This window comes from Xenopus laevis, chromosome 3L (assembly GCF_017654675.1).
Source record: "Xenopus laevis strain J_2021 chromosome 3L, Xenopus_laevis_v10.1, whole genome shotgun sequence".
Taxonomy (NCBI): Eukaryota; Metazoa; Chordata; class Amphibia; order Anura; family Pipidae; genus Xenopus; species Xenopus laevis.
The window spans coordinates 32,843,673-32,867,385 of NC_054375.1; the positions used below are offsets into that span (position 1 = coordinate 32,843,673).

General features: G+C 41.2%; 2 protein-coding genes across 2 annotated transcripts in view; one reads left to right on the forward strand and one right to left on the reverse strand.

Moving 5' to 3' along the window:
• The first annotated feature begins 510 nt into the window (after positions 1-510).
• dnd1.L (DND microRNA-mediated repression inhibitor 1 L homeolog) lies at positions 511-16,591 on the forward strand. Its single transcript, XM_018252049.2, has 5 exons — positions 511-699; positions 6,997-7,114; positions 7,495-7,956; positions 9,924-10,325; positions 16,340-16,591. Exons 1-5 carry the CDS (start codon positions 550-552, stop codon positions 16,390-16,392), a joined length of 1,185 nt encoding a protein of 394 aa, XP_018107538.1. The 5' UTR covers positions 511-549; the 3' UTR covers positions 16,393-16,591.
• A 5,898-nt stretch (positions 16,592-22,489) lies between these two features.
• Positions 22,490-23,713, reverse strand: part of hars1.L (histidyl-tRNA synthetase 1 L homeolog) — a 28,058-nt gene continuing 26,834 nt past the window's right edge. Inside the window, exons 13-14 of the mRNA XM_018252050.2 lie at positions 23,564-23,710; positions 22,490-22,642 (exon numbers count right to left, since the gene is read on the reverse strand). Coding sequence (XP_018107539.1) covers positions 22,583-22,642; positions 23,564-23,710 — 207 coding nt within the window. The 3' untranslated portion in view covers positions 22,490-22,582. The remainder of the gene's footprint in view (positions 22,643-23,563; positions 23,711-23,713) is intronic.

Below are 23,713 nucleotides of genomic sequence, written 5' to 3' on the forward strand. Positions count from 1 at the left end.
GGCTTTTGTCACCCCAATTCCTGACTCCATTTTTGTGTATCCCCCCCTGTATCTTCTTGTTTTAATAATGTGCTCACCATAATGTCCCCAGTCTGTTATTTATATATTACTGTGTGGAGAATCCTTCTACTTTATTTGCTTTGTATAGGCTATAGTAAAATGGTATTTTATACTGGTAAATTGAATGGACATTATATAATAATAGCTTCAATCCCACACACTGCACATAATGAGGGAATCCGGCTTCTGTTGTCTCTTTCTCACTGGACATCATGTACACAATTCCCACACTGAACATATATGAGAGAATCAGGTTGCTGTTGCCCATTTCTGACTGGAGATTTCCAGTCTGGAACTTTCCGGTGTTTAGTGCTTGTGATTTGACATCCAAATGGTTAACTTAAACCCTCACCCCACCAGTTATGAGTTTGCTTGTACCAACCCACCCCTGTACTTCCATAGGAATAGGAACGCCCATCCGTGCGCGGCTACAGGCGTAAGAACCTATCAGTGAGCGCAGAGGTGGTTTGGGGCGAGGCTGAGCAATTAATGATTTGGACTTGGAGGTGCGTCACGAGTTTCTTCCATCATAACGCGTTACATAAAGGAGGAGAGAGAATGGCCACTTCAGCTGCTTTTCTTAAGGGAGATTTCAAACGCACAGGGAAAATGGAGCTGTCAGACGAGCAGAAGAGTCAGGTAAGAGACAAACTTGTATCACTTTGCTCTTTTCATTTGTAGACCTAGTTACAGGCGACCGCCCGACCCTCTCAATTCCCGTCACGTTCCCCAGGGCCCGAGCAAGTGTGTTTCATTTTTGTTTATTCGCTTATCCAAGGGCATCACGTGACGGGGCAATGGTGCAGTGCATTTTCTATACCATTAGCGCAGTTTAAAGTCCGTGTGACGCAGCTAGGGGGGCCCAGACACGTGCTGCATGAAATAAACATTTACTTCATATCTGACTGGTTTCAATGTTTGTGCAGCTGTACTTATTTCCAGATTCCTTCTTTCTCTGTTTTATTTGTAGCAATAGGAATGTTTTTCTTCTCCCCACCCCATATTATGTGCCTGCCTATTAAGCACTTTGTATTTGAAAACGATGTGTCCTATAACATACTGGACTTTATAGCAAATCATAATACTATGAGTTTGTGCCAGCATGGTAAACGATCTTGCCAGACTAACTTAATTTCTTTTTATGAGAAGGTAAGTAGGGACCTTGATTCTGGGATGGCAGTGGATGTGATTTACTTAGACTTTGCTAAAGCATTTGATACAGTGCCACACAAAAGGTTAAATTAAGGAATGTTTGCCTGGAACTTAGTATTTGTACCTGGATAGAGAACTGGCTAAAAGATAGACTACAAAGAGTGGTGGTAAATGGAACATTTTCTAATTGGACCGGTGTTGTTAGTGGAGTACCGCAGGGCTCTGTACTAGGTCCCTTGCTTTTCAACTTGTTTATTAATGACCTGGAGGTGGGCATTGAAAGTACTGTTTCTATTTTTGCATATTATTCTAAATTGTGCAGAACTATAGGTTCCATGCATGATGCTGCCACTTTGCAGAGTGATCTGTCTAAAGGTGGCCATACAATAAAAAGCCGCCGATAAAAGCCGCCAACAGACCGAGTCGGCAGCTTATTGGCCCGTGTATGGGGCCCCCCGACTGGCTTCCCCAATTGAGATCTGCCCGAAAGTCGGCCAGATCTCGTTCGGATGGGACAAAAAATCCCGTTGGAACGTGGTCGCATCTGTTGGTTGATGCGGCCCCGCTGATCCGCCTGCCCGTTACCCATTAGGATCCAATCGTTGGGCCCTAGGACCCACGATCGGATCAGCCCGATATTGCCCACCTCAAGGTGGGCATATCAGGGAGAGATCCACTCGTTTGGCGACATCGCCACCTTAAAGAGATCCACTCGTTTGGCGACATCGCCACCTTAAGTTGGAAAACTGGGCAGCAAACTGGAAAATGAGGTTCAATGTTGATAAATGCAAGGTTATGCACTTTGGCAAAAATCATATAAATGCAAGTTATACACTAAATGGCAGTGTGTTGGGAGTTTCCTTAAATGAGAATGATCTTGGGGGGGTTTTGTAGATAACAAGTTGTCTAATTGTGGGCAGTGTCATTTTTGTGGCTACTAAAGCAAATAAAGTTCTGTCTTGCATAAAAAAAACAACATTAACTCAAGGGATGAAAACATAATTATGCCTCTTTATAGGTCCCTGGTGAGGCCTCATCTGGAGTATGCAGTGCAGTTTTGGATTCCGGTCCTTAAAGGGGTTGTTCACCTTTGAGAGAACTTTTACTATGATGTAGAGTGATATTCTGACATAATTTGGAAATATGTTTTCATTTTTTATTATTGAAGGTTTTTGAGTTATTTAGTTTTATTCAGCAGCTATTCAATTTGCATTTTAAGCAGTACTGGTAACTAGGGTCCAAATTACCCAAGTAACCATGCACTGATTTGAAGAAGAGACTGGAATAAGAGAGGCGTGATTAGAAAGATGAGCAGTACCTGGTGACAATAACAATACATTTGTAGCCTTACAGAGCATATGTTTTTTTTTAGAAGGGGACCGCTACGCCCATTTGAAAGCAAATGACTATAAAACTATATATTAAAAAAAAAAAATGAAAACCAATTAAAAAGTTGCTTAGAATTGGTCTTTCTATAACATAATAAACGTTACCTTAAAGGTGAACCACCCCTTAAAGAGGGCTATTAATGTGCTGGAGAGAGTGCAGAGACTAAGTGCAACTAAACTGGTTAGAGGGATGGAAGACTTAAATTATGACTGTCAAGGTTGGGGTTGTTTTCTCTGGAAAAAAGGCGCTTGCGAGGGGACATGATTACATTTTACAAGTACATTAGAGGACATTATAGACAAATAGCAGGGGGACCTTTTTACCCATAAAGTGGATCACCGTACCAGAGGCCACCTCTTTAGACTAGAAAAAAAGAACTTTCATTTGAAGAAATGTAGGGGGTTCTTTGCAGTGAGGTTGTGGAATGCACTGCTGGGTGATGTTGTGATGGCTGATTCAGTTAATGCCTTTAAGAATGGCTTGGATGATTTCTTGGACAGACATAATATCAAAGGCTATTGTGATACTAAACTCTATAGTTAGTATAAGTATGGGTATATAGAATTCATGTGAAAGTTGGGAGGGGTGCATGTATGGAGGCTGGGTTTTCATTTGGAGCGGTTGGACTTTGTCTTATTTTCAACCCGATTTTAACTATGTAATAAGTTATATAGTTTTGATGGAAACATTGAGTTACTAAAGGGAAAAGTTTGGCAGTGGTTCTTTTACATGGTTTTATAGTTGATGATATTCTTGCATTCAGTGGCCCACAATTTTGATGGTTTATGTTCTGGTAGAATTTAGAGTGCTAGTATTACTAGGAACGTTCCCCGCACTGCCTCAGCTGTATAGTCGAATGCATCCAATCCTCCACGGGTACACCGCTATCCCGAATAGATCTATTGCTAGTCACTTAGTAGTGGCAATTATTGCTCAAAATTACCCCCAGCAACCATGCAAGGTGAAAGATGATTCCTCTTACTGGTACTTATTTGCCTTTTAATTGAACATTAAAATGCCTGCAAAAATCCACCGGAAAAATGTCACCATTCTCTAATTGCTTGCTTGACCTGTTATCCAGAATGCTCAGGACCTGGGGTTTTCCGAAAAACTGATCTTTCTGTAATTTTGATCTTCATACTTTAAGTCTACTAGAAAATCATTAAATAAACCCAATCAACTTGTTTTGCTTCCAATTAAAACGAATTGTATCTTAGCTTGTATAAGTGCAGTTATGGGATCCGTTATCCAGAAACCCGTTATCCAGAAAGTTCAGAATTGCAACAAGGCCGTCTCCCATATCAATTCCTTTTTCTCTGTAATAATAAAATGCTACAGTGTACTTGATCCCAACTCAGATGTAATTAATCCTGACTGGAAGCAAAACCAGCCAATTGGGGTTATTTGATGTTTACATTACTTTACTTTCTAGTAGACTTAAAGTATGAAAATCCAAACTATGGAAAGATTTGTTATTCGGAAAACCCCAGGTCCCGAGCATTCTGAATAACAGGTCCCATACCTGTACAATGTATTATTTTATTATAACAGAGAAAAAGGAAATAAAAGAAAAAGAGGTCTATGGGAGATGGCTTTTCTGGAATCCGGAAATGGGTAAGGGTTTCCGGATAACGGATCCCATACCTGTATAGAGATCTTATTTGCCAAAGGATGACCACAGACCTAGTTCTCCACAATTTTTAAAAAAAATTCTTGTATGGAAAGAAATCTCCAAATTAAAGGAAAGCTATCTCCTATAGGGTCCATTTCAAACAAATGGTACTTGATGGTAACTAAGCATCATGAATCCACATTGGAGGCAAAACAATCCTATTGGGTTTGTTTAAATTACTTGGCAGATTTAAGGTCGGGAGATCCAAATTGCAGAAAGATCCCTTAACTGGAAAATCCCAGGTCCCAACCATTTTGGGTAATAGATCCTATACCTGTATCTGGAAAATGGCATCTGGGGAAAAAAAATTACATCAAAACAATAACATAATTTTGTTTTAATATCTGAATGGCTACTGCCTCTCTTCTGATAACATTGCAGCTTGTTTGTTTCTTTCTTTTTTTAATCCAGAGACCATAGGTTGGCTGTGTGTGAGAGAGAGTGTGTGAGAGACTGGTTCTACTTCTGTGAGGGTAAGAGAGGCTGGATCTGAATGTTTCTATGTGCATGCGAATGGATGTGAGAGAGGCTGTGTGTAAAAGTGGCCCTACAATACTCTGATTGGACTGATACGACTACGGGCCACATGATTGTAAAGCTGGCCATACAAATCTGCTCATTTGGTGAAATTGCCAAATGAACGGATCTCTCCCCTATATGTACACCTTGAGGTGGGAGATATTGGGCTGAGCTGTTTGTGGACCCTAGGGCCCAATGACTGAATTGCAACACGAAAAATATGGGTGGTCAGATCGAGGACCGCATTAATGAACCAAAGCTGTCCTCGAAAGTGGGCCAAATGCTGATCGGGAAAGCCTATCAGATGGCCCTACATACTGCCCAATAAGCGGCAGACAATCTGTCGACAGCTTATATCTGTCCTTAAAGGAACTGTTCAGTCTGAAAATAAAAACTGAGTAAATAAGCTGTGCAAAAAATGTTTCTAATATAGTTAGCCAAAAATGTAATGTATAAAGGCTGGAGTGACTGGATGTCTAACATAATAGCCAGAACACTACTGCCTGATTTTCAGCTCTCTAACTCGGAGTTAGTCAGCGACTTGAAGGGGGGCCATATTGGGACATAACTGTTCAGTGATTTTGTAATTGATCCTCCGCATTCAGCTCAGATTCAAAAGCCAACAGATATGACCTATGTGTGGCTATTATGTTAAACATCCAGTCACTCTAGCCTTTATACATTACATTTTTGCCTAACTAACTATATTAGAAACATTTTTTTCATATGCACAGCTTTATTTATTTTACCCAGTTTTTATTTTTACACTGAACAATTCCTTTGAAGGAGAAACACACCCTTAAGGGAAAAAAAAGCCTACCCCCCCACCTTACAAAGACCCTCCTCCTATTGAGGGTTTGTTCAGTGTAAAAATAAAAACTGGGTAAATACAGTAGAACCCCCATTGTACATCCCCTTATAGTAAAGGATCAGTAATGAAGGGGCCCATAGGGGTTAATCTGCCCCTATGGCTTTAAGGCCCCACCCTTTTCTCAGTTACCAGGCAAAATCCTGTGTAGCTCAGTGTTATTGGCCAAGAGGTGTAATGACAACTTCCTGCCACACTGCACTATAGTGTGTGTAAGGTGTGGCCTCTTCCTCTTTGGATGCTGATCCAGCTGGGTGTGCCCAGGGGAGCCTGGGTACAGCAAGGCCCACAGAAGTAAGTGATCTTGAGAGAAGTCAGGGACCAGACAACCCCATGAATGAGGTCAGCTATAGTAGGGCAGACTGGTAATAGTTCTCTAGGTGGATAGATAAGAGAGAAAGAGCAGTTGAAGCTCCAACAAGGATTTGCAGCAGGGAGTAGCTTCCCAGAGGCTCTGTGTGAATGCCTCTAATGCAGGGACCTCAGTGAAGAGGGACTGTAGGGTAGAGGCTGCTTCCTGACAACTCCCTGGAAGGAATGCGCTCCTCTTCAGAAACGGCACCAGGGCGACGATCCATTGTGCGGTGCTCAATTTCGCCTCCCTGCCTTCTATAGGAGAAAGCCAGGGAGGAGAAATTGAGTGCCGCACGATGGATCGTTGCTGTTTCTGAAGAGGAGCGCATGCAGAAAATTAGTAAGTAATTTCTTAATAAAAGCTTTGCGATTTAAAAGTTAAAACTGTATTGGTGTTTTTTTCGTTGCAAATAAACTAATTTAAAAAAATAAATAAATAAAACATTTCTGTTACTGGTCCATTAAGTTTTCCTTCATTTTACATTGTTGTTTTGTGGTCCCACCTATATATTATGCATAATACACTTCTCTGAATTTTAAATTTTCCTGGATTTTACACCATGATTTTTCTCTGGTCCCCTGAAAAATGTAAAATGGGAGTTCTACTGTAGTTAGGCTGTGCAAAATAAAAAAATGTTTTTAATAAAGTTAGCCAAAAATGTAATGTATAAAGACTGGAGTGACTGAATGTCTAACATAACAGAACACTTCTTCCTGCTTTTCAGCTCTCTAACTCTGAGTTAGCCGGCTACTTTAAGGGGGGGGGCACATGGGACATAACTGTTCAGTGAGTTTTTTTTGTTTTTGTTTTGTTATTGCACTGAAAAAGCTTATTGTATTTTCACTATTTGCTTGCTTAAAAAGTAGTGAAATAGTTGCAGATACTTTTGACGAAGTGCCCCACAACTCCTGAAGGCTTTCTGTCTTTTGCATTTAAAAAGAAGTTTTAATCTTATTTATTTGCTTCTTGATTTTCTTGCAGATGTGGATCAATTCCGTCAATAGTGAAAACAAAGAAGCCCTCCTTGCATGGGTTAAGGAAACTGGAATTGAATTGGTTCAAATTAATGGTCAGCGGAAATATGGTGGTCCACCTCCAGGTACAGCAGCCATTTGGGACACTGCAACTTTGTAATGTTTAGCTGCCCTTTAAACATTTAGTTGCAGATATTGCTGCTCAAGGGGGTCACACCAAATACTGAGCATGATTCATTACACGTTATTGGATTTTTTTTTTCTTCGATTGAATCTTTCACAAAGGTTTCGCCAAATTCGAAATAGTGTATTCAGTGAATCACTTTTTTTTTTTTTTTTTTTTTCTCCAATAAATACATGCCCAAATATAATACATTTTTGTTTAACTAGGTTTTTTTTTCATCTAATTTTGGAACTCGTTTGAAAATCAGATTATGTTTTGGGTCAAATTTGTACAAAATTTGTGTATAATTTTCCCTCTAATTGTTCTTTTTCCTTTTCTCAGGATGGATTGGTAATGCTCCAGTCAGTGGGTCAGAGGTTTTTATTGGTAAAATACCACAAGATATTTATGAAGACAAACTAATTCCGCTTTTCCAGAGTGTTGGAAAACTGTATGAGTTTCGTCTGATGATGACATTTAGTGGCCTGAATCGAGGGTTCGCTTATGCTCGCTATATAAGCAGACGGCAGGCTATCAGCGCTATTATGTCTCTTAACGGTTTTGAGATAACAAAGGGATGTTGTATTGTGGTCTGTCGGAGCACAGAAAAAAGTGAGCTTGCACTGGACGGGCTTCCTGGTACTTTTGATGAAAACCTGCTGAAAAATGTTTTGGATGAGGTGACTTCAGGAGTGTCTTCAATTTCTTTGCATCCAAGTCCCACAAAAGAGAGCCAGGTTTTGGCTGTAGTGAAGTACGACTCACACCGGGCAGCTGCAATGGCTAAAAAGACCCTTTGTGAAGGTACAGTAAAAATGATTTGTTTATTGATAAGAGGCTGGTGCCTTTCCAGACTATTGCAACTTTTAGCAGTACTTTAGTGTAGTAGTAATGAGCGCTTGTTTTTTTGTTTTTTTCCTTTTGTGTGGTATCTTTCTTTAAATACATACCTGGCTATGGCACAATATGCACCAATGAATGACAGACGTTTGACATGGAAACTCCAATGCGGAGGGGGTGGATATATGCAACAGCACATATCAAATTATTTGACCATATAGTGTGCATAAATAATATGGCTGACTTAAAGGGATACAACTATCATGGGGGAAAAAATGTTTTTTTTTTCAAAACATATATAATAGTGTTGCTCCAGCACAATACATTTCTCAAAAGAGCAAATAGATTTTTCTATATTTAATTTTGGGGCTAGACATATTGTCAGTTTCCCAGCTGCCCCAGTCATGTGACCTGTGCTCTGATAAAACTTCATTCACTCTTTACTGCTGTAATGCAAGTTGAGGAGTGATATCAACCCCTCCCTTTCCCCCCAGCAGCTTAAAGGGCACCTATCACAGCCAAAATCAAACGCCTATTAACAATCTGACTAGTAAAACCTAAACACGTTTAATCAAGCTACATGTATAGTGTTTTTTTTTTTTGTTTTTTTTAAAAACTGCAAGTTTAAAAAAAAAAAAAAAATACTTTACTTTGTCAAATGGGTTCTTTCACTGTCAGAGTCCATACTGTGACCATAACCTGCAAATTTCAGGAGCATGCTCAGATTGTAGCACTGCCTTAAGTATTATACCCAGAATGCCTTGTTTTAGTAAACTCCTCCACTAGAAGTGTCATGAGATTTCCCTATCTAGTCCCCTGCTAGTGATGTTATTATGCAAGTGAAGGGCACACACTAACTTCCAGAAGGTGGCAGCTAACACATAAGTTTGGCTGATTTGAAAATAGCTTAGAAGGGTTGCTAAGCAACCAAGGAATTTCAAATGAGCATGTGTGAGATTTCAGGGCTGCAGTTGGCTGTAAAGATACAGGTAGGAGGAGTCTGTGAAATCCAAGATGCCTGCCTCAGCTAGAACTGCAGTGGAGAAATGGGAGATATTGCAGAAGGTTTATTGAGCTGATGATTTACAAACAGTTCTAAATGTTTTAAAAATCAGATTTATTTTCATATAGTGTATTTACTTAGTAAATGATTTTAGTTATGATTGGTGCCCTTTAACAACAGAACAATGAGAAGGTAACCAGACAGCGGCTCATTAACACAAGATAACGGCACTCAATAGTAAAATCCAGGTCCCACTGAGACACATTCAGTTAAATTGAATAGGAGAAACATCAACCTGCCAGAAAGCAGTTCCATCCTAAAGTGCTGGCTCTTTCTTAAACCACATGATCAGGCAAAATGAGCTGAGATGGCTGCCTACACACCAATATTACAACTGAATAAAATACACTTTCTGGTTCTGGAATGACATTTTATATTGTAGAGTAAATTATTTGCAGTGTAAACCGTGTCATTTAGAAATAAAAACTACACCATAAAAATCATGACCGTATCCCTATAAGCATGACATAACAACATGTCTCTGACATTACAATGGTTGTTGGCTGCACCTACAGCATGAAAAATCAGAATCCGTATTCTGTTGGAGCTTGCGCCCCAGGTTCTGACACCTGTATATTTGTAGAGTAAACGGAAAGGTATACTATCATTACAGTATCACCAGACTTTTAAAGCTCCCCAGTGACTGACCACTGTTTTGTAGTGCAGAATTCCTTCCTATTGAGGGGGGCAGTATGTGCAGTTAACAAAAAGGCTTAACACATTCCAGCGGGGGTAATGTAAGATGCTATAGCTGTCCCTATTAATTGGGCTTATTAGTTGCTGTTTGGGCCTTTATGTGCATGAAATGACAGGGCCTATTTTGAATCTCAGTCCAGACATGGTAGCATCTGTATTTCTTCATTTGCAGGGTCTCCCATTCTTCCTGGGCTTCCTCTTACTGTAAATTGGCTGAAAACAGACATGCGACAGAAGCTTCGTAGCACTGATAAGCTCCAGCAGACCAAAGACCTATCTCCATTGCCTCTGCTTTATACTGACCGCCCAGATCTTCCAAAAGAGACCCTGCTAAGTGCTGTCGGCTGCCTTAATATGCTGTGCCAGGAGATGAAGCTGGGCCGTCCTGTCTTCTTAATAAAGCTTTTTAGCGTAACCTCATTTGGATGGATTCGATTTTGGTACCAAGTAGTCATACCAACGTACCCAACCCCATTTTGTGGCTATGCCTGGATGATTGGTGAAAATCTGGAGCTAAATGAAAAATATGAGCATGCAAGGCAAGTTGTTGCTATGAAGATCCTATCTGCTCTTGGTAAGTTTTGTGTGTACATAAAATATTTCAATCTGATATTTAAAGGAAAACCATGGCACTTATGTATATGTAAGAGTCGAATTGTGATTTCGCCAAGTCAGCTTGGGGGACATTGGGTATACCACTAGGAGGCAGGACACAACCATAAAACAAAACTGACTCCTCCTTCACTGGCTATACCCCCAGCAGGCGGAGCATAGGTCAGTTTGAATTGTGTTCTCAGGAGGTTGGGACGTTTGTTATTTTTTGGTCTAATATTCTAAGTCCGTTAAGCTGACACCAAGGGGAAATGCAGGTCTCTTACACAGAGTAAGGGCCCTTACTGTCATCCCCCAATTTGGGAGCCTGTCTCCGGGGTCATTTTGTGCTGTGTGCACAGACCACCCAGCCCATCTGACTTCTCCTTTCCCTTGCAGGAGCTGGCCAGCAGACAAGGAGAGTATTTGCTCCATTGGGCCTGAGGTAAGTTAAAATTTCCTGCAGCCCCACAGCCTCTATCCTTCCTCTTCCAGGCAAGGTGGCGTTCAGGCTTCCCCTGACACCCCCTCCCGCTCTTAGCGGCTGAGTATTTTATTTAAAAGTGCCGCCATTTCAGCCGCAGCACGGAAGGAGGCGCGCTAGCCCTTGTGCACCTGGCGGGGGAATTTTTTTTTCTAAGCTGCGCACACGTACACAGCACGGCCAGACGCCATCTTAGATTTATTGGCACGGATTTCACGTGCGTCTCCCTTATTCTGCCACTGCAGCAGGGACAGTGTTGCAGTGCACAGGGAATGAGTTGGTACCACTCCGTTACCAACATGACCAGACTACTCCTCCTTCCCTGCTCATATCACAGGTTAGTGTGTAGTCCGCTATCCCCTGGGGGTGGGAGAGGTTCCTTCTTAGCTTACTCACAAGCTACCTCTGGCTCTTGTTACAACACCATGTTTGACGGGCCAAGTAAGGGCCCTTTTTCCAGGGCAGCACCCACTGCGACAGTCAAGTATTTGGCCTTTGCCAAATGCCGCACACGTTTAACTGCAGGACACAAAGAACCATTATGTGCTAAGTGCAAGCCACACCAACAGGTTGCAGAACCCCCAGTACCTACTCCATGTCTGGTGAACCAGGCTAGTCAGAGGGAATCTCCAGCAGACAAGGACATTGCCCTCTTGAATGGGCTTCCCAATTGGCCACTGGAATACCAAAGCTTGCCCAGACATTGGACAAGCTGCTTTCACGTTTAGACAATCCTAGACAGAGGCCTTCCAAACACAGAGCTCCCTCTTCATCCGAGCAAGAGAGCGATACCCCTCCCAGACACCATTCTCCCATCTGACTCTGGGGATGAGGACCGCTCGGAGGGTGAACTACCATCTGGTTCAGACCATGACGAGGAGTCACCTAAACTCTCGTCAGAGTCGGTGGATTCATTGATTTCCTCTGTTCTGGAAACTCTCCACTTCCAAGAGGCAGAGACCATGGCTGAGTCCTCTAAAACCTTATTTAAAAGACACAGTAAGACATCACCGGCTTTTCCTTCTCACTCTCAGCTTGACCAGATCATCCAGCAAGAATGGGATAAACCAGAAAGACGCTTCCAAGCAAACCGTCTCTTCCTAAAGCAATATCCCTTTTCGTCTGACCTTACAGAAAGGTGGTCATCTCCCCCATCAGTTGATGTGCCTGTTTCTTGACTTTCTAAAAATACAGCCTTACCAGTCCCTGATGCCTCCTCCTTCAAGGACTCTATGGACAAGAAATTAGAGAGCCTATTGCGCTTCGTATTTTCTGCATCTGGCTCATCCCTTCGAGCCGAGCCATCCAATCCTGGTCCGCTGCTCTCATTAACGCCATTGCGGATGGAATGCCACGTCACAACTTTCCCAATTGGCCTCACAAATCAAAGAAGCAAACGACTATATCTCCGAGGCCTCGCTAGACGTAACACAGGTAATCGGCAGGTCCTCGGCCCTCGCAGTGGCAGCTCGAAGGTCCCTTTTGGTTAAGTTATGGTCTGCCGACCTTTCCTCCAAAAAAGTCCCTTCCATACCCTTCAAGGGTAAGCTTCTCTTTGGGCCGACCTTGACAAGATCATAAGCCAAGCCACATGAGGTAAGAGCACTATGTTACCTCAGCCAAAAAAATTTTTGTGGCTCCCAAACCAAAAGTTCAAGATCGTCTCCTCCAAGACATTCCTTAACGAACAGAGGTCGATTTGGAAACAAACAAAGACCTTCCTGGCAAAACCGAAAACACACCTCAAAGACCACGGCTAAGACTACCTCCGCATGACACCATGCTTCCAGGAACAACACCAGTGGGGGGGTGGAGAGATTAAAACATTTCGCAGACAAGTGGGTCACTTTCATCCAAGATTTCTGGATCCACAAGGTCGTTACTCGCGGTTAACACTTAGAGTTTTCATCTCCTCCCCCTCACCGGTTCTTTGTCAGGACTCCCTCAAGAGCCAAACAAGTGATCAGCATTCCAAGACGTTATCTCCAGCCTTCTCCTTGCAGAAGTCATTATTCCTGTACCTTCTGCGGAGCGTTTCAAGGGATACTACTCAAACCTCTTCGGTTCCCAAAAAGTACGGGTCGGTTCGCCCCATCCTAGACTTAAAGGAACTGAACAAATTTCTCATGTCCCTCGACATAAAGGATGCTTATCTGCATGTACCCATTTCCCCTCCGCATCAGAAATACTTGCGGTTTGCCTTCCAGAATCGTCATTTCCAATTCATGAGTCTGCCCTTCGGCCTCACCTCTGGCCCCCCGGATGTTCACCAAAATCATGGCGCTGGGAGTCATGGTATCCTCTATAGAAGCAGTTTGTATTGGCACTATAGAAGCAGTGCAATTTGACCAATTCCATCTCAGGGAACTCCAGTGGAACATTCTTTCCTCTTGGAAACGGAAATCCCTACTGCAGGAGATACACCTATCTCGACAAACAAGGTCCTCCCTTCTCTGGTGGTTGCAGACCACCCACCTCACCAAGGGGAAACGTCTAGGAGAACCTTGCTGGCGCATTCTGACAACAGATGCGAGTCTCTTCGGCTGGGGAGCAGATCTTGAGGGCAGGTCAGCACAGGGAAAGTGGAAACAGAACAAAAGTCAGTTGCAGATCAACTTGCTTGAGTTCCGCGCAATAAGACTAGGTATACTCCACTGGCAGCAAGACCTCATGGGTCAAGTGGTGAAGGTTCAGTCGGACAACTCGACAGCGGTGGCTTACATCAACCACCAAGGCGGTACAAGAAGTAGGGGAGCGCTAAATGAGAACTCATATTTCAATGGGCCAAAGCTCAGCAAGTCCACCTGTCATTTACATCCCAGGCTTGTTAAACTGGGAAGCAGACTTTCCTAAGCAGTCAATCCCTGGACCGGGGCAAGTGGTCACTGAAGGATGAAATCTTCCAGGAGATAACGCTAAGGTGGGGTACTCAAGAGGTAGACCTTATGGCAACCAGGCACAACAGAAAGGTGACAGCATTCCTAGCTCGTTACAGTAAATGCCGATGCAATAACTGCTCCCTGACCCTTTCAACTGGTGTACACCTTCCCACCTCTGTCCCTCATCCCCAGAACCATCAGAAAGTTACGAGAACAGACCACCCTCATTCTGATAGCACCACGGTGGCCTCGACGAGCGTGGTTCTATCTGTCAGTGGCAAAACCATGGACCCTACCTCCAAGTCCAGACCTTGTCACTCAGGGACCGATCTGTCATCCAAACCCTGCAAGCCTCAACTTAACTGCATGGCTCTTGAGATCCAAATCCTAACCCAGAAGGGTTTATCCAAGGCTGTGGCACACACTATGTGCGCAGCATGAAAGCCAGTTTAAGCCAGGGCGTACCGCAGAGTTTGGTCCACCTACCGCCAGTGGTGTTCTAGACACAAAGTGAAGTTCAGGGTATTCTCCATACTACACGTTGTGGTCTGGAGTTCCTGCAAGAAGGTCTCTCCATGGGCCTGTCCTTGGGGTCCCTGAAATCGCAGATCTCAGCCTTGTCGGTTCTCTTCCAGAAACGTCTAGCACTACTACCCCACGTCAAGACTTTTATGCAAGGGGTAGTACATGTGGCCCCCCCCCCCCCCCCCGTTAGAGCTCCAGTCCGTGTCTGGGACCTCACATTAGTGTTGCACGCATTACAGCACCCACCCTTTGAACCGTTAGCCTCTGTGCCCCTTAAGTGGCTCACCTGGAAAACTGTTTTCCTACTGAGTTCACCTTAGCAAGACGTGTCTCCGAGCTCAGTGCCTTATCCTTTAAAGCACCCTACCTCGTCTTCCACCATGACAGAGCGGTACTTCACATTATCCCATCCTTTTTGCCGAAGGTTGTCTGAATTTCACCTCAACCAAGAAATTGTTGTGCCTTCCTTCTGTCCTGCTCCAGCAAATCACAAGGAAAAAGCCTTGCACACACTGGATCCATAAGGGCTTTGAAGTTCTACCTGCATAGGGTTCAAGACATCTGCAAGTCCGATTCTCTACTGGTTCTTCCATCAGGGCCACGCCAGGGTAGCCCGGCTACCAAGCAGACCATATCCCGATGGATCAAACAAGCCATCCAGAGAGCTTACACAGCAAGGGGTAAGGATCCCCCAAGCAGAGTCACCGCCCATTCCACCAGGGGTGTGAGTACTTCCTGGGAGTCCACTCTTCTTTTTTTTTTTTTTTTTTCTTGGTGGTTTCTTCCTCATAGGCCTCATTATCAGCTTTGGTACGTCCCTGTGTCCCCCAAGCTGACTTGGAGAAAAGGAGATTTTGTTTACTCACCGTTAAATCTCTTTCTCTTCAGTCACTTGGGGGGACACAGGGCTTCCCTCCCTGGATTGAGGCCTTCACTTCCATCAGATATGATACGGTTAACAAAGTTCTTGATTGATTGATTGATCTAGTTATAATTCCTGTTGACTTTGGTACAAACTGACCTATGCTCCGCCTGCTGGGGGTATAGCCAGTGAAAGAGGAGTCTGTTTTGTTTTATGGTTCTGTCCTGCCTCCTAGTGGTACTAGCGATACCCAATGTCCCTGTGTCCCCCCCAAGTGACTGAAGAGAAAGAGATTTAAAGGTGAGTAAATCTCCTTTTCAGCTGCAGTAAAACATTTGGCTTCTTTTAATACATGGTAAACTTGAATCAAATTGCGTTTTCTATTGCTGAAAAAATAATTGTATACCTTATAAAGCTGGGGCACAAAGTAAAGGCACATAAATAAACACAAATGCACAGGCAATATAAGCAAATAATTATATATTTGTTACGGAGCCTTTCCAGCTTCTAAATTTAAGTTCTTGAGTAACTCTTGTGTGTGATTGTTTGTATGCAAGCCACTGTTTGGACACCACCTTTATTATGACCTTTTACACTGCTTATGTGAAACTATAGCCCCAAAATAAATACTTAAGCAACAGATCATTTATATCAAATTAAGTGGCATATTAAAGAATCTTTCTTTATATCAAATTAAGTGGCATATTAAAGCATATTAAAGAATCTTAATTAATTAAAATCATTCTGGTGTGTGGCTTATATCATATATACTGAACTAAACAAATTATCCCAGAACTCTCCTTTATATAACTTTAAGGAACAATTGGATTAAAAGGAAACTTGTCTGTATTTGGCAAGAAAAAAAAAAAAAAATATATCTATATCTATATCTATATCTATATCTATATCTATATCTATATCTATATCTATATCTATATCTATATCTATATCTATATCTATATCTATATCTATATCTATATCTATATCTATATATCTCTCTATCTCTATCTATATATATAGGGGGCGGTCCTTATATTTTTTAAAATGACTGTTTTCTATTTATGATTACCCAATGGCACTTACTATCGAAAAAGTATATTATGAAAATGGTTTATTTACATGAAGCAGGGTTTTACACATGAGCTGTTTTATGCAATATCTTTTTATAGAGACCTACATTGTTCAGGGGGTATAGTTTTCCTTTGACTCTCTAAACCCTAACATGTTGTTTTGTGTTTGTATTGCAGGGTACATTCCAGATTTCTCACTGGGAGACGTCACTGCAAGGAATGCCCTGTGATTGTTTTCGGGGGCAATGACCAAACCAAACTCATTTGTGCTATATGTGAAGATGTTGGTTTTTTTTTTTTTAATAGCTTTATCTCCTAATGATTTTAGTTAGTGCCACCATATGTGTGCGGTTGAGGACTCATTTCTTTCACCTGGCATTAATAAATCTGCCCTTGCATCCTACATTTTAAAGGGAGATTTTTTTTTTTATTTTTATTTTTTGCATTGGTGTAAAGCTAATTTTTGTTTCACTTTAATTTTTTTTCACTTGTTATTGCACTTTGTTATTGCACTTTTTTTGTATGTGTGTATCTTGCACTTAAGATCGGAAAATAGTGTTGCCACCTGTCTTGATTTTCACCTGGAAAGGCAGTTTTTCGGAAGGGCTTTCCTGGTGAAAACTGTCTGTCCAGAACTTTGAAGTGAGGCGATGAGCTGAAACGTCATCTGCCTGCTCCCTGCACAGACTCCACAGCTGCAAAAGGTGGCAACCATATCTGAAAACCACTTTTTTGTGTTTCTATTAAAATGTACAAGTATTTATGTCAAACGATAGTAATCATCTATGGTGTGTGACATTCAACATTTTTACACTTCACATAGGTAAAATTTATGAATGTAACACTTCATCATGGTTGTATTGTTAGTCACTGGTTGGCTGACTACTGGTTTTATAAACAATCTTTTTCATCTTGTGTATTTTTTTTTTTAAGAAAACAGGCTTAAATTATGTTTTGTATTTTGGCAGCATTTTATATTCCAGTTTCTTACAGTTTCAAAATAAAACAATAATACTCAATACCTGAGTCGGTAGTTTTATCAGGCATATCGTTGGGTGAGCTAAAGGGGTGGTTCAATTTTTTGTATGTATTTTTTAGTATGTTATAGGATGGCCAATTCGAAGCAACTTTTCAATTGGGACTTCATTTTTATTATTTTTTAATTATTTGTCCCCTTCTTCCAGCTTTCAAATGGGGGTCACTGACCCCATCTAAAAACAAATGCTCTGTAAGGCTTCACGTTGATTTTTATAGCTACTTTTATTACTTGTCTTTCTATCCAGACTTTCTCATATTCATATTCCAGTTTGGACCCTAGCAACCAGATTGCTGTAAATTGCAGTGCTGCAGAATAAAAAGCTAAATAACTAAAAACCACAAATAATAAAACATGAAAAACAATTGTAAAATGTCCAAGAATATCACAGTTCTACTAAAAGTTAACCCAAAGGTGGACAACCCATTTAAAGGGATACTGTCATGGTAAAAAAATATTTTTTCAAAATGAATCAGTTAATAGTGCTGCTCCAGCAGAATTCTGCACTTGAAATCCATTTCTCAAAAGAGCAAACAGATTTTTTTATATTCAATTTTGAAATCTGACATGGGGCTAGACATTTTGTCAATTTCCCAGCTGCCCCTGGTCATGTGACTTGTGCCTGCACTTTAGGAGAGAAATGCTTTCTGGCAGGCTGCTGTTTTTCCTTCTCAATGTAACTGAATGTGTCTCAGTGGGACATGGGTTTTTACTATTGAGTGTTGATCTACCAGGCAGCTGTTATCTTGTGTTAGGGAGCTGTTATCTGGTTACCTTTCCATTGTTCTTTTGTTTAGCTGCTGGGGGGGGAGGGAGGGGGTAGATATCACTCCGACTTGCAGTAAAGAGTGATTGAAGTTTATCAGAGCACAAGTCACATGACTTTGGGCAGCTGGGAAATTGACAATATGTCTAGCCCCATGTCGGATTTCAAAATTGAATATAAAAAAATCTGTTTGCTCTTTTGAGAAATGGATTTCAGTGCAGAATTCTGCTGGATCAGCACTATTAACTGATTCATTTTGAAATTTTTTTTTTCCCATGACAGTATCCCGTTAAGGCCACCATCACTCCATCACAATCCCCCTGTCTCTTGAGAAATTTGTATATTTGCAGTAATGTTTGAACCCATTTGAATTGTCAGTTTCTGCATAAATATGACCTAAAACCAGTTAACGAGGACTCGTTTTGAATTTGCCAGACTAGCAGATATTTCCCTGATATGCCTATTCTGAGGTGGGTGATATGGGGCTGATCATTTTGGTCCACAGGTCAAATGATCGTTTCACAACAACATTAGGCAGATAATCTGTCTAAACAGCCAAGGTAAATTTACCTTGACAGCCAAAACTATGGGTCTGATTTTAACAAAGGTTTTGCAAGTGTGTCATGGCTTGAACAAAAATTTGAGATTTCAAGTACAAATTTAAGATGCACCGAAGGGAATTCCAAAATCACTTGCTCTATGGTAGAAGGCTAAGGGGCCTGGTGATGGTTTCCCACTTGCTGCCTTCTACCAATCCCCCAAAACCCATGCAGGCAAAGGGGCACATACAGCAATAATATTGTTAAAGTTTGCTGCTTTCCTGTGTTTTAGCACCTGGGGACGGTTTAAAGTACAATATAGTGTGCACTGGGCAAATGTAAGAGCATTTGAAGGCTTGTTAAATGGATGTAAGTGTGCAACACATTTGCTATCAATCAGGCCCAGACTGGCAATCTGTGGATTCTGGCAAATGCCAGAGGGGCTGCTATAAGGTCCCATTGAAAGTCACTATTTATTGGGCTGTGTGGGCTGAAATGCCAGGACCTATTTTAATTCTCAGTCCGGACAAAACTTCAAAAAATGTAGACAAAACCTCATAAAATTGGGTCTTAAAGGACATGTAAAGTCTACATTTTCCTACCATGTATATAGGATGGGCATATCTTCCCTACCCAAGCCACATCATTTGTACTGCATATACCCCACACTTTTGCTAGCGCCGTCACATTTTCCTAAAAAAAAAAAAAAAAAAAAAAAAAAAGCCGCTTTCACCCGGTGGCCATTTTCCCTCTGACATGTGTGCAAACCGGACATGTATGATGTAAAGTTCATGTAGAATGCAGGTATACACAGACTCAACATACTTTTGATAAAAAGTTCTGCTGGGGTTGAGCACTGTAATAATTAAGCTGAGCTCAGGAGAGGTGGTTAGGAGAAAAAATAGGATCCGACAGCTTGAGCTTTTATGGGAACTAGCAATGCTCTCTCTCTTCATTGGCTGTTAGACTGGAGGGTGTGTGCCAACAGCCAATCCACCTGAGGGAGGGGGCTGAGTGAGTTAGATGAGAAGAAATTCTTGAAGGAGAACGTAACTAAAATCACCCCCCCCCCCGGGACAAATGCCCCTAAGTTGCTACTTACCCCTCGGGGCAGGTCCTGTCCATGGCGCTTGGCGGCGCATGCGCAGTAGAAGCATTTACCGGTTCAGCTCTACTGCACATGCGCCGAAAGTCACAAAGTTTCTGAAAAAAGAAATCTTAAAACTTCGTGACTTTCGGCACAGAACCGGAAAATACTCCTGCGCATTCGCCGGAAAACGCTGTGCAATCCAGGAAGAAGCCCGCACGGGAGAAGATGGCGCCTGTGAACTCCGTGGACAGGACCTGCGCCGAAGGGTAAGTAGCAACTTAGGGGAATTTGCCCAGGGGGGGGGCACAAAGGGGAGAGGGAAGGGATTTTAGCGCAAAGGGGGTTAACTTCTCCTTTAATGATTAAGAGGATGCTGCAGCCTTATTGTTAATCTTTAAACAACCAGAGTGGCAAGTGTCTAAAGATTTCAAAGAGGCTGTTCATTGATTACATTTTTGTTGGGCGCATTTACATGTCCTTTAAAGGGGGTTGTTCACCTTTAAAATAACAAGTATTTAAAAAGTGATATTCTGAGACAATTTGCATTTGGTTTTTATTATTTGTGGTTTTGAGTTATTTAGCTTTTTATTCAGCAGCTCTCCAGTTTGCAATTTCAGAAATGTCCAAATTACCCTAACAACCAGCGACTGGAATATCAAAAGGAGAGGCCTGAAAAGAAAAATGAGTAATAAAAAGTAGCAAGAACAATACATTTGTAGCTTTACAGAACATTTGCTTTTTAGATGGGGTCAGTGACCCACATTTGAAACCTGTAAAGAGTCAGAAGAAGAAGGCAAAAACTATGAAAAATAAAAATCGTTTATAATTAGCCATCCTAAAACACACTAAGGGGCCGATTCACTAAATTCGAGTGAAGGATTCGAAGTAAAAAAAACTTCGAATTTCGAAGTGTTTTTTGGGCTACTTCGACCATCGAATGGGCTACTTCGACTACGACTACGAATCGAAGGATTCGAAGTAAAAATCGTTCGACTATTCGACCATTCGATAGTCGAAGTACTGTCTCTTTAAAGAAAACTTCGACCCCCTACTTCAGCAGATAAAAGCTACCGAAGTCAATGTTAGCCTATGGGGAAGGTCCCCATAGGCTTGCCTAAGTTTTTTTGATCGAAGGATATTCCTTCGATCGTATGATCGCAGCATTTGCGCTAAATCCTTCGACTTCGATATTCGAAGTCGAAGGATTTTAGTTCCCAGTCGAATATCGAGGGTTAATTAACCCTCGATATTCGACTCTTGATGAATCGGCCCCTAAAAGTCAACTTTAAAGGTGAACCACCTTAAGTAAGGTGCTGAGAAACACCATTAGAACCAAAAAGCACTCATCCAGTGAAGATTAGGCTATTACATCAACTGCCCTGTGCTGCCATCATTTTAGAGAATACCTTCTAGAAATGGGATGGTTTGTAGGTGGTCAGTGAACAACTGAAGCAGAACATTATACAATAAGGGGCAGATTTATCAAGGGTCGAATTTCGAATTCGTGTTTTTTTTTTTTTTTTTTAAACTGCAATAAACTCCCATGAACTCTTAAATTCGACCAAGCTAAATTTATTATTAAAATCGAATTTTTTAAACTTGGATCGACCTGAAAACTCTAATCTAATTTGAATATAATTCAATTTGAGTTTTAAAAACTCGATTCGAGTTTTTTCTTCGAAAAAAACCTCAAATGTCAGGAAGGCTGCAAACAACTCAGAATTGATCCCTAGACATCTCCCATTGACTAAAATAGCAATTCGGCAGGTTTTAGGTTTAGAATAGCCTAATTTGATTTCTTAAAGGGCCAGAGTATGATAAATCTTGAAAATCTAATTCAAATTTTTTTTTTGAAAAACTAATCAAATTTGGTTAAAGGGCATGTAAAGGCAAAAACATAAATCCCATTTTTCTAAAATGAAAAAGAAACCTATCTCCAATATACTTAAAAAAAAAATGTGTACCGTTTTTATAAGAAACCTGATTGTATGCAGTGAAATTCTCCCTTCATTTACTGCTGTGGATAGGAATTGTCAGACAGTCCCTAACTGCTCTGCAGGGAAACCATCATACTTATGAACAGCAGGGGGAGCCCCCACCTTACTTCCCAGCCATGCAGAACTCAAGCAGCTTTTGTTTGTTTTCCTGTAGAGCAGTCGGCGACTGTGTTGAGATTTGTATTGGATTTTATTTTTGCCTTTACTGTTTCCAACTCCAGCTACAGGGACAAAGATCACGGAGCCAGATTTAAGCAGATAAACTGGGATTCTATTTGGAGGATTATTTTGCTGCAGCCACTGGTTCTGCAGAGTTGGAGAAAGTTTTATTAAAAAAATACAAAAACTATATAATCCACATTAGATTACATGACAACACAGGACCCAGTGCAGTCTGTAAATTCTGATTATTAATGTTTGACAAAGTTACAAGATGGTGACCCCTTGTGGCCAACTTTGAAAGAATAAATCATTTGTTTGATTAGGCTTGTGGTGCCGTAAGTTTATGTTTAGTATACAAAATACAGCATTTCTAGCCTTATTCTATTTTAGACTTTACTTCCCCTTTAACTCCCTAGTCAAAATTGCCAGTTTTGACCATAAAAAAACTCAAATTCAAATTTTCAATTCGACCCTTGATAAATGTGCCCCTAAATGTAGGCTGGCTCACCAAAAGTGTTATAACATGCTGTGATTCTAATGAATATGGAAAACAAAGTAGTTTAATGAGATCTGTCACCCCTAGGTAGCTCGGATTTCTGCGGGTGACAAATCTTTGTGCAGTGACAGGGCAAGACCAATAACGGGTGTGAGCAAGTTTTCTTCTCACTCTCAGATGTGATGTCAGTGGAAAGAGAATGCTGGCCAGATTGCCACAATTTATAAATAGACATTTAAAATCTGTTGCAAAATATTTTATTTCATAATTGTTTGTTTTATACACATATAAAAAGAAAATTGTGTGTGCAAGGAGCTGGACATTTGGAGCATTATCACTGCCGTCTTGTAAGCTTCCGGATTTCTTCTATAACATTTTCCCTGGAGATGTCCATCTGTCAAGTGATCAGAAGTTCTTTTAGGAAAAGCAAGAATGCATCTGCATATTCAATGCGAAAAAGCACAAAATCCAGACAATGAAGGTTTCTACCTTTACTGAGTAATCATGGGAAAGAAATGTAATGTCTTATGTGTCAGAGAATGTAGAATGCCATAGATTAGAAGGTTCTGAGCTTCAATTCTACCCATGCTCTTTGTTAAAGGGGAACTATCGCAAAATTGAAAATTTAATATAAGATTTATCATACTGAAACTTTTTAAATACAATTAATTACATATTCTGCATTATCTCTGAAATAATCAAGTTTATGTTCTCTATCCCGCTCTCAGCATCTGTTTCTCTTAATTCTCTCTTCATGCAGCAGTTGGGAGTCAGATGAATGGGGGGGGGGGGGGTTTCCTTTTCCTAGCAGATGTAGTAGAGCTCACTAAAATAACTGATTCCAGTACAAACAAAATCTAATAAAATAACTGCCTTTTGCACAAATTCTGCATGTAGAGAGAGAGGATTTCTGGTGAGTTTAATAGAGTGAGGTCTGATACATCTTCTAGGCAAAAGGAGCCCCCCTAAAAGATATATTGGATCTAACTGTCAATGATTATCTGACACCCAACTCCTGAATGAAGACAGAACGAAGAGAACCCGATACTGAGGAAGGGATAGTGAAGATGAACTTGATTGAACAGAAATGGGTTTTAACTGATTATATTTAGAAAACATTTTATTTCCGTGTGCTGAAGCTTATATAAAATTTTCATTTCTTCGAAAGTTCCCCTTTAAGCGCAAAGCTCAAAGGGTGTGGCATACAGAGCGGTAAGACCCAGAATATTTTGAATGTTTTAATGCATGTTTTTAATTCCATGTTTCACCATATAGCATGGTTGATTAGTATAGCTAATAAGTATTCAGCATTTACCTCTTCCCTGGTTGCTACATTTCTCAGCTTCACCACCCCAGCTTGCAGTTCCTGCTCCCCAATGATGGCCACCAACGGGATTCCTCTCTCTTCACAGTAATTTAATTGGCTCAGAAACTTTGAGTTCTCTTTGTAAAACATTTCAGCCTG